At 38.1% G+C, this 12113-nt stretch overlaps 1 protein-coding gene across 9 annotated transcripts in view; it reads left to right on the top strand.

Moving 5' to 3' along the window:
* HMBOX1 (homeobox containing 1) overlaps positions 1-12113 on the top strand; it is a 198498-nt gene that overhangs the window by 136805 nt on the left and 49580 nt on the right. For all 9 annotated transcript variants that reach the window (XM_013965853.2, XM_005683539.2, XM_013965852.2 and 6 more), the window contains exon 6: positions 4774-4927. In XM_013965853.2, the coding sequence (XP_013821307.1) occupies positions 4774-4927 (154 nt within the window). The remainder of the gene's footprint in view (positions 1-4773; positions 4928-12113) is intronic.

Raw genomic sequence — 12113 nt, 5'->3', positions numbered from 1 at the left:
TAGTCATTGTTTTATTAGCTGATTGGCAAGGCTCACCCAAAAGTAATCCTGAGAAGCAAGAAAATAAATATATATGCAAAGACAGCAGTTACCAAAATGTTAAAAATCTTATCAGCAGTTTAGGAAGAATTGTTTCTGTTTTTTTGTTTTCTCTCTCTCTTGGGTTTAGATTTGCTAGATAAATCTGCAGAATTTTGTCTTGCAAATTTTGCATATGTTTTGAGGGAAAATGCAAAATTAAGGAAAATCATACAATGAAAAAGTACCTTTCTTCCCCTCTAAATGTAAGCATTAAAAAAAAAAAAAACTAAAAGTGTCAGTCTTTGCATCAGGGATGGTATATGCATTTTCTTAACAAAATTTTGTCGTAATGGGGGCCCAGATATAATGTGGAGAAAGTTTCTGAAGAGAGCACAGGTAACACACTTCCCATAGGGAAAAAATAGCGGCTTCCTTAGCCAGCACAGAGTGCCCGTGTCTTACTTCTTGTATACATTGTTCCTGCATCCCGCTATCTTTGTATTTGTCTCTCAAAGTCAATAATTTTGAACCCTTTCTTGGGTTATTCATTGCTCTCCATCCATTTCAATCAAAGCAAGAGGAACAGGTTTCTAGGTCATATTTGTGTTTATTGTAGTATTTCCAGCATGCTTCTTGTGCTGTTTTAAAAGACTACTACACTGACAAAGGAAAAGGAGCAAGAAGAAAGCCTCAAGAGTAACGGAATAATATTATGTTTCAAATCAAGTTTGTTGATAAGTGTGAAATCATTCAGTTTCTGCCTTCTGTCCGTAAATATCCTTGAATTCTTTTAATGTAACCAGGCCACTGCTTACTTCACTCTCTTCTCTTCCTCCTTCCCTCTCTTGCCCTTCCTTTTCCTTCCTGACCAATTTTATTTCATCTAAGTTTCCTTTTTCTAGAAAACCTGGACAATACAGAATATTATGACGAAGCATAGTTACATTACCAGTCAACCTTAATATCAGGAAAGAACGATTATTGTCACTTTGCTTATTCCTTCCATCTCATGATTTGGTTAGATTCTTTGTTTTCTTTGTGCCCATTTATCACTCTAAGAAGGCATGCCACAGTTACAGATACAGCCTACTAGTTGCAACTCACTGACCTACTTCTTGTCCTCCACCCACTGAAGCCCTGAAGTTCTGTATCCTTTTACCAGAGCAGACCTTGGATGGGGTCCTGCTGCCTCAGCCCGATCATTTCTACTTCTGTCTTAATCAGCCATAGTAACAAGTTTGGCTCTGTTTGGGACTGTAGAATCGAGGCTGTAGAAAAAAGTTTGTATATTCTAACTTAGACTCCAGAGCCCTCATTATACTGTAAATCCTGCTTACATTCAGAAGAATACCAAAACAAGGATTCTGAAACTCTCTAGCCCCATAATTCCCTTTTTACACCTAAACTTTGTTAATTTTGAGTTGGGCCCAGACCTAATTGCTAAGTTATTTTGGCAGAACAGAGGCCTCTTTCTTGAGCTATCTAAAGAAAGGTTTCAATTTAGAGTTCATAGTGTGTGGGCCAGGAATTTTTTAAATCAGGGATCAGCAAACTCTCCGTGTAAAGGGCAGATAGTAAATATTTTAGGCTTTGCAAGCTGTGTGGTCTCTGTCACAGCTACTCAGTTCTGCCATTAGAGTACCAAAAAAAGAGGCAATATGTAAATGACGAAGTGTGGATGTGTGCCAGTAAAACTTTTATTTAAACTATGGCAAAAGGCCAGACTGTGCCACACCTTTTAAGCTATCAGTCTATAATATCTTCTGTAGGTGACAGATTTGCCCATTTGAGGAAGAAGTCAAATATTTACATCACACATAACAGGAGATCATGTGTATATTAAGAGTGAAAACAAAAGTGAAAACTAAAAACCTATTCTGAGTAATATAAGATACACTGACCATAAAGGAACAGATGAACAGATCTGACTATACAAAAATTAAGATCACAGAGCACACCATAAACAAAAAGTCTAAAGACAAACTGGAAAAAAACAGTTGCAGTCTATATGACTAGCAATTGTTGTGTTATCTATACGCCAGTGAGAGGAATAACGTGAAAGAAGGACAAAAGATAAAAGTTCACAAGAGATGATATATTAAATAATTGTCAGAAAATAGGAATAGATGCTCATTCTTACTAATAGTGAAATCTTTTTATTAGAATTTTTTTGCCTGCCAAATTTATAAATGTGAATGATTAGTAACACAATACTCAATGTGTTGGAGAAAATTGGGGATGGTTGTGATGTCTTCTATTCTATCTTATTGTGTAACAAATTACCCCACAGTTTAGCAGCTGAAAACATCAAGTATCAATTATCTCACAATTTCTGTGGATTGGGAATTCAGGAGTTACTTATAAGGTTGTAGTCAAGCTGTTAGCACAGACAGTCCCCACTAACAGTCTGCTTCTAAGGTCACTCCTATGAGTCCCCGCAGGCTCCAGTTCCTTACAGCCTGTTGGCTAGAGATGCCAGGTCCTCCACATGGACCTCACCATTGGCTTCCTGAGTATTCTTACTACATGGCCACTAGTTTCCCCCTGAGCAAGTGATCTGAGAGCCAGAACAACAACACAGACACCACAATGTATTCTGTAGTCTAGTCCCCAAAAAGTGGGATGCCACCACTTCATGACATGTTGTTGGTCGCATAAACTAATCTTGGTACGACAAGGTCAATACAAGGATGTGGGATTCCTCAGGAGCCACCTTGGAAGCTGGTTACCACACAACTGTATTGGGACTGTATGTCTGGAGCCTTCTGTCTATCAGCTGTCCTGTCTGCATAGCTTCTGCTGCAGCTAGGGTGTCCAAATTGGCTTTTTTCCTCAAATGTCTGGTGCCTGGGTGGATTTCACAGGAGCAGCTGGGAGCAGACTGGGCCTCTTTCACTCCATATGGCTGGCTTTGGCTTCCTTAAAACAGCATGGTCTCAGGTTAGTCATAGTTCTTATATGGCAGCCCACTTCCCCAAGAACCAGCATTCCAAGAAGTCTAGTCAGAAACTGCAAAGCTTCTTACGACCTGCGCTGTGTAGTTGTTCAGTCGTGTCCAACTCTCTGCAGCCTCATGGACTGTAGCCACCAGGCTCCTCTGTCCACGGAAGATACTGGAGTCCCAGGCAAGATACTGGAGCAGATTGCCGTTTCCTACTCCAGGGGGTCTTCCCTACCTAGGGATCAAACCTGCTGTCTTTTCCATCTTCTTCATTGGTAGGAGGGTTCTTTACCACTAGCCCCACCTGGGAAGCCCTTGTGACCTAGCCTCAAGCTGTCTCCATTTTCTGTTGTCACAGCGTGTCACAGGGCCTACCCAGATTCAAAGGCATGATTACCAGGAGGTGTGACCAACTGTGAAGGGCCATCCTTGGAACCTATGCAAGGAATTTGTGTTTAGGATAGATGATACTGTCTTACTCTAAAGTGGGAGCAGTGAAGGTCATATAAATTGGTCTGATTCTGGATATATTTTGAAGATAAAACTGATAGGATTTGCCTGTGGATTAATTAGATATATATTATAGTAGGTAGGGTGAAAACAGCAGAGTCAAAGGTGAATCTGAGAGTTTTGAGCTGAGCAGTTTGAAGAATAGGGACACCATTTTCTTGGACAGAAAGACAGCAGGGCAGCAGGTTTGGAGAGGAAATGAGGATTGGTTAAAATATTGGACATTTGTATGAGACAGTGCATGTAATGATGTAGCCATTAAGGGGATATCAACAAATCTGTATGTAGTACAGTAGAAACACTATCCATGATATTAATTGCAGGGTATAATAAGTAAAGTATAATTTCAGTTATGGAGAAAGAAATACATTCATGCATGCATTATTGCAGTTCAGGTTGAGAAAAGACTAGTCTGAATTAGTAAAATATCTCAATTGTACATTTTTTCCATTGGTTTTATGACATTCAAGAGGTGAGAGATAGTATAGCATTAACAGGTAGAATTATGGAGATCTGATTTAATTAACAGACTGAAAACATCAAATATCTCTTTCTGTTGCTATATTTGGCTTTTTTAAAAAAACGTTTGCAACAGTTGTGTGTGTTAGTCACTCAGTCACATCTGACTCTCTGTGACCCCCTTGGGCTGTAGGCAAGAATACTGAAGTGGGTTGCCATTTCCTTCTACAGGGGAATCTCTCCAACCCAGGGACTGAACACAGGTCTCCCACATTGCAGGCAGACTCTTCACTGACCGAGCCACCAGGGAGCAACAGTTAGGGTTACCTTAAATTCATCTCCTACCTGCATACTTTGTTTAAAGGGCTCCATTTTCTCAGCAACCCGAAGACTTTCAAATGGTAATAAGAGGATCTGAACGTGTAGGGTATATTGTTCAGAAAGATTAAAACTGTCAAGTAGGAATCTCAAGAACATTTTTTCAGAAGATTCTTTGTCTAAGTTGTCACTGGGCCAAAAACCATATATCCTTTTTCCCCTGAAGAGATAGATTTTGAGCTTTGTTGACATAAACAAAAATAAAAGACAAATGCCTAGCTGAAAAAAAAAAATGACAGTTAAAATAATTAATGATGGGTTTTTTTTTTTCCTAAGGAAGAGTTTTTATCTCGTGAGATTTTTATTTTGGTCAAATAATTTTTAAAAATATAACTATCAAATGTATAGGGCCTGCAAGTTCCAGTGAAGGGGCAAAAGTCAGTTGTTGATTTCTTGATATATTTGTCATGCTGGTTTTAGTAAATTACAAGATATTTACAAAAAAGTATCTTGTTTATTTTCAGGGGCTACGCTAAGTATGAGACCAGCACCTATTCCAATAGAGGACCCGGAGTGGAGACAAACGCCTCCCCCAGTCTCAGCCACGTCTGGCACCTTCCGACTACGGCGAGGCAGTCGATTTACCTGGAGAAAGGAGTGTCTGGCTGTCATGGAAAGGTACCTGTCTCCTTTTCCTAGGAGCAGTCTCCCAAAGTGAGGAAAGAGAAACTTGGGGTAGATGTGGACCCTTCATTTCAAACAAGTAATTTGAGATCTAGATTCTTTCAAATTATTTTGAGGTAGAATAAGTGCTATATAATTGAAATACTATTAATCTTACCATTGAGAATTCATAAAACTGTAGTTAGCATTTCTCAATGTAATTTGTGTCCTCAGTGATTTAAGAAACTTTGAAATAATTTTTTTGAGTTTAGATCTTTGTATTACACTGTAGAAAAACTCATTGAAGTCTTATTTTCATAAAAAATATTGAATAACTGTGTAGGAGGCCACTGAGACCTAACTTTTTTGATAAGCAGTACAGCCTAAATGAGCTTCATCCCAAAGGCTAGAAGTACATGTTTTTGACTTTGATTTCATGTCCTCTGACTCTAGCACCAGTTCCTGATCCATAGTAGGTACTCAGTACTTTGTAAACTTTAATTTGACCTTAGCTTTAGTCTTCTCATTTGAAATTATGTAAGTTAATTAAATGTGGTTATGAAATGTTCTTTGGCACTAACCCGAAGAATTGATGCTTTTGAACTGTGGTGTTGGAAAAGACTCTTGAGAGTCCCTTGGACTGCAAGGAGATCCAACCAGTCCATCCTAAAGGGGATCAGTCCTGAATATTCATTGGGAGGACTGATGCTGAAGCTGAAACTCCAATACTTTGGCCACCTGATGAGAATAACTGCCTCATTGGAAAAGACCCTGATGCTGGGAAAGATGGAAGGCGGGAGGAGGACGACAGCAGAGGATGAGGTGATTGGGTGGCGTCATCGACTCAGTGGACGGGAGTCTGAGAGTAGACTCCGGGAGCTGGTGATGGACAGGGAGGCCTGGCGGGCTGCAGTCCACAGGTCTCAGAGAGCCAGACACTGAGCAACGGAACTGAACTGATGAAATGTTCAGCATATTTAAGTTGGATCCTATAGTATAATTATCCTTTTTGTCTCCTACCTGTAAGTAATGTTTATAGAATCTTGGTTTGATGGACAGTTTTTGTATGCAGTAAGGTAATAGTTGTCTATTAGAAAAGTATTTATCTCCCAAGATTAAGTGGTAGAGAAAAAGAATATATTAGGCAGAGGTGAAAAGCATTGAACTTTTTCATATTGTGATTTCTTGATAATTTAAATAATAGAATGGAATTGAATGTTTAAAACTAAATTTAACTTCTAAGCATATACGTACTTACATTGAGCCTGCTTCACATTTTTTTCCTGCTGTCTACTCTGGCCAATTGAATGGTATACTGAAAAGAACATTTGACTCAGAGTCAGAAGACCTGGAGCCTGATCTTGGCTTTGCCATTAACCAGCTGTGAAACTTTGTTCAGGTCACAGATTCTGAGCTTTAGCTTCCACTAAAAGGTGTTTTTCCACAGCCAGAGGTGAATTATGCAGTCTAGGACTTTTGCCATCTTTCTTCCTGCCTTTGTCTTTCAGTCACTAAGTCATGTCCAACTCTTTGTGACCTCATGGACTACAGCACACCAGTCTTGCCTGTCATCCACTATCTTCTGAGTTTGCTCAGGGTCATGTCCATTGTGGCGATGATGCCATCCAACCATCTCATCCTCTGTCGCCCCCTTCTCCTCCTGCCTTCAGTCTTTCCCAGCATATTTCCAAATGAGTAGGCTCTTCACATCAGGTGGCCAAAGTATTGGGGCTTCAACATCAGTCCTTCTGATGAATATTCAGGGTTGATTTCCTTTAGGATTGACTGGTTTGATCTCCTTGCTGCCCAAGGGACTCTCAAGAGTCTTCTCCAACACCACAGTTTAAAAGCACCAATTCTTCAGTGCTCAGCCTTCTTTATGGTCCAACTCTCACATCCATACATGATTACCGGAAAAACCATAGCTTTGAAAGTAATGTCTCTGCCTTTTAATATACTGTCTAAGTTTGCCATAGTTTTTCTTCCAAGAAGCAAGCGCCTTTCAATTTCATAGCTACAGTCACCGTCCACAGTGTTTTTGGAGCCCAAGAAAATAAAGTCTCACTGTTTCTACTTTTTCCCAATCTATTTGCCATGAAGTGATGGGACCAGGTGCCATGATCTTAGTTTTTTGAATGTTGAGTTTTAAGCTAGCTTTTTGACTTTCCTCTTTCACCTTTATCGAGAGGCTCTTTAGTTCCTCTTTGCTTTCTCTCATTATAGTGGTGTCATCTACATATCTGAGGTTATTGATATTTCTCCCGGCAATCTTGATTCCAGCTTGTGAGTCATCCAGTCTGGCATGTCACATGATGTACTCTGCATATAAGTTAAATAAGCAGGGTGACAATATACAGCCTTGATGTACTCCTTTCCCAGTTTTGATCCAATCTGTTGTTTTATGTCCGGTTCTAACTGTTGCTTCTCTTCCTGTATATTTCCCAGCTCATTAACATCACTGCCTGAAAGAGAGGGAGATTTTCATTGCTGAAGTTCAGACCATTGTTTTATTTTTGTGATCAAATTGAAATTAAAAGCCTTTCTTAATGAGAAGATTGGACCTAGTAGGCAAAATGAAACTATAGAGATCCACTGATGTTATATCATCTGTTCCTTTCCCGACTCTGTTATAGATCAGAAAGAAGGCTTTCTGATCTATAACAATCTTTATAGGCTTGACTGGTTAAAGTGAAAGAGTGAGACTTTATTGTACTAAAGACATGACATTTACAATCTCCTCTGTTTTTCTCATTTAGAAATTTTGATCCTTTAAAAAATTCCTTCAGAATTTATCACAGAACAGACATGCATTTAAATAATATCTAACTTGAATTATTTCCAATATTTTACATTTTCTTCTTGATAGCAAAATAGCTCTTGTATTAGTTTCTGTTTGGTATAAGTACTGATTGTTTTATTGATTGAGAGTTCAATTTTTTCATGAAGATGTTGCAGAAAGGAAGACTCCTTCCAAAGCCCGTAAGTGGGCTCTTATCTAATATTTGGAAACGAATTGTCTAAGGAAATACACGTGCTGACAAAGCAGGAGACTTTATTGGGAAGGGGCACCCAGGTGGAGAGCAGGAGGATAAGGAAACCCAGGAGAACTGCTCTGCCACATGGCTCATGGTCTCAGGTTTTATGGTGATGAGGTTAGTGTCCGGACTGTCTCTGGCCAGTCACTCTGACTCAGGTTCATTCCTGATGGTGCATGCATTGCTCAGTCAAGATGGATTCCAGGGAGGAGGATTCTGGGAGGTTGGTAGGACATATGGACTGGTGTTTTCTCTCTCCTTTTGACCTTTCCTGAATTCTTCCGGTTCATGATAGCTTGTTAGTTCCACCTTACCAGGACCTCCTGTTGGTAAGATAGTTCATCCAAGTGGCTGCTATCTTGCCTGGCCGGAGTGGGCAGTTTCAGTCAGTTGTCCCCTTAACAAAGATACCAGTATCCATTTATCACATAATGTCAGTTTGAGGAAGGATTAATTAAAAATTGCTAACATTAATAATAATGGGTGATATTGCTAATACATTTTCAGAATTGAACCTTGAAAGCTTTGCAATTCGTGTTTTCCCAAGGCAACAAGAGCTGGCCACAAAAATCACTGATTAAATTTCACCTAAAAAGACATTGAGCAATTATCCTATGTGAGGCTCCTGTTTAATCTTAGTTTTCACTTTTTAACCTTAATTTTAATTAGTGTGTCTTTAATCCAGGAATTAGTTATCTTTGGTTTATCTTACCTGACACAGTCAGTAAGAAAGTATGATGTAGTTTATTCCAGTAGTTTCAAAAATGCCAGAAGCCTTTGAAAGTTTTCAATAGCAGTAGTACAGAAGGTCATAGTATGATTTTCTTTCTGTGAAAATGGAGCTTTTAATTTTCTAACACAGAATATAAAATTCCCTAGCCTTAGAGCAATTCTTGATTTTTTTTCCTAGACTAAATGGATGAATAAATACACATGCACAGACTATAAAGCCAGCAAAGTACCAGCCTTACTCAAATATTATTAGTACAAGTCAAAAAATATTTCATTCTTCACCTCATACACTAAGATAAATTTCAAATAATTCCAAAAAGTGAATCTATATAAATAATAGAAGAAAACATGAATGATTCATCCATATCCTAGAAATGGTAAACTGTTTCTTAAGGTTCAAAATCCAAAAGCAATATGATTACATAACTTACAAAAAAAATTGAGAGCAGAAAAAAACCATGAACAAAGTAAAACTGGATAAAAGACTTGCTGCTTATTATTGTCCCTAAAGTATAAAGAACTTTTAAGAGAGAGAGAATACCAACAACTCTATAGAAAAATGAACTAGAGATATCAGCAGAGAAACAAATACAACTGGCTCTTACACTTTATGAAAAGATGTTTAACTCATTAAGAGAAATTAAAATTACACTGATATTAATAACTACCATTATTCTCCTATCACACTGGCAAAAATCCAACAGTTCCACAGTGTTTTCTGTTCTTTGAGCTGCAGAGAAATGGGCACTCTCATGCATTGCCTGTGGGAATGCAAAATGGAACAACTTCTATGGAGAGGAATTTGCCAATATTAGGGAAAATTACCCATGGGTTTGCTCTTTAACTCAGCACTCCCACTTATACAAAATTATCCCAAAGGTAAACTTCTAGAAAATTATCCCAAAGATATATGTTGGAATAATATCAAAATACTGAATTCAACCAATATGTCTATTGGTGCACTGGGTGAATAAATTACATGGTACATCCATATGTTGGCTATCCAGGCTTACATAATGAAGTGCTATGTAGCTGAAAAAAGGAGGGAATTTTTCTTTTCATAGAATGAAAACAGTAGTGTGTCCATCTGTGAAAGTGAAAGTGAAGTCGCTCCGTCGTGTCCGAATCTTCTAGACCCCATGGACTGTAGCCTATCAGGCTCCTCCGTTCATGGGATTTTCCAGGCAAGAGTGCTGGAGTGGATTGCTATTTCCTTCTCCAGGGGATCTTCCCGACCCAGGAATCGAACCAGGGCCTCCCGCATTGCAGGTAGACGCTTTACCGTCTGAGCCATCAGGAAAGCCCTGTGTCCATCTGTACTATTGCTATTAAGTATTTGAAAGGGTTTTTTTGCATTTTTACAGTTATTGGAATGGATACTTCTCTATATGATAATGATATTCAGGATATAATGTTTTTGTAAAAAGGCAATATCAAATGTATATACTATGCTATCACTTACGTATTTGCTTACAATTTGTTTATGTATTCGCTTATGTTTTTAATGAAAGAATAAACCATGAAATAGATAAAATGATTTACAATAGGAGAATAGAAAACAGATTAGATGGAATAAGGATAGAAGCTAGATTTCTCTGAATATACCTTGTTTTGACATTGTAACCATTTAAATATTTTTATAAAACAAGATTAAATTGAAATGAGGGGGAAAGGTGATCCCTGAAAAAAAATAACTAATGAAACCAACAGACCTACTGTGTGTATAAATTGATGACTTAGACACTCAGGATATTTATCAAATAACTATACTGCACAATTTTGACTGCTTCCTAGGTGGGATACAGCTTATAAATAAAAAGAACTGCAAAAATACCACTGTTTTTACTAATTTTGGTAATGTTATATTGTTATTCAGATAATCTATTTAGATACAGATGTTGATATACAAAAAAACAAGTAATCATTAATGTTATCAAGAACCAAAATTTTCATTGTAAGAGAGATTCAAACATTAAATCAAAAGAATTGGGTAGAAGACTGTAATCTCTGTATGTATGTGGATAAAAATAGCCATTTATCTAAAATTTTTTATTTAAAAAACAAACAGCCTTGTTGAAATATGATTGACCTATTTAAAGTGCACAATTCAGTGCTTTTTAGTCCACTTACAGTTAGGTAACCATCAATCACCATAATCAATTTTAGAATGTTCTCTTTATCCCCCCAAAACCCTGTACCAAACAGCTGTCACTCCTTCTCCCCCTCCCAGGCCCTTCCAAATCTATGTAACCATTAGTCTTCTCTCTCTGTATATAGATTTGCCTGTTCTGGACATTTCCCATGAATGGAATCATATGTGTGGCCTGTGTGACTCACTTCTTTCACTTAATGTAGTGTCTTCAGTGTCGGTATTTCATTCCTTTTTATTGCCAACTGGTACCCCGAAGTATATGTGCTGTTGTTGTTTCAGTCACCAAGTTGTGTCGAACTCCGCAACCCTGTGGACTGCAGCACGCCAGGCTTCCCTGTCCCTCACCACATCCCGGAGCTTGCCCAACTTCATGTCCATTGAATCAGTGATGCCATCCAACCGTCTTGTCCTCTGTCTATACCATATTTTATTTATTCATTTATCAGTTAATGGACATTTGGGGTTGTTTCCACTTCTTAACTATTTTGAATAATGCTGCCTTGAACATAACTTGTGTACTAGCAGAATTGCTGGTTAAATGGTAACTCTGTTCTCACCATTTTGGGGAACTGCCATATTGTTTTCCTAAAACAGAGTCACCATTTTACATTTCACCCAGCACCGTATGACGGTTCCAGTTTCTTGTCAACACTTACTATCTGTCTGTTTGGTTATAGTCCTCCTAGTGTGTGTGAGGTAGAATCTCATTGTGGTTTTGATTTGTGTTTCCTTAGCTAATGATGTTGAGCATATTTTCATATGCTTATTGGCTATTTGCATATTTTTGGAGAAATGTCTGTTTAGATCCTTGGCACATTTTTGAAAAATTTAATTTGTTTTGGCTGTGCCTGGTCTTAGTTGAGGCATGCAGAACCTTGAGTTGCGGCCTGCAGGATCTTAGTTCCCTGACCAGGAATCAACCCTGTGCCTCCTGCAGTGGAAGTGCGAGTCTTAACCACTGAACTGCCAGAAAAGTCCTTGTGTCATCTTTTTATATCGAATTGTAAGATTTCTTTATGTATTCTACATAGAAGTCCCTTATCAAATATATGGTTTGCAAATATTTTCTCCCAGTCTGTGGGTGGTCCTTTCACATACTAGATATAATGACCTTTGACGCATGCAAGTTTTTAGTTTTTTTATGAACTGCAGTTTATTTTTTTGTATGATTGTCTTATCTAGGAAGACTGTACTAAATTAAAATCTCCATGATTTCTTCCTGTGTTTTTTCCAAGAGTTTTATACCTTTAAGACCTATATTTGCCTTTGATCCATTTTGAGT

Source organism: Capra hircus, chromosome 8 (genome assembly GCF_001704415.2).
Source record: "Capra hircus breed San Clemente chromosome 8, ASM170441v1, whole genome shotgun sequence".
NCBI classification, from domain to species: domain Eukaryota; kingdom Metazoa; phylum Chordata; class Mammalia; order Artiodactyla; family Bovidae; genus Capra; species Capra hircus.
This window is presented reverse-complemented; position numbering and strand designations above follow the sequence as displayed.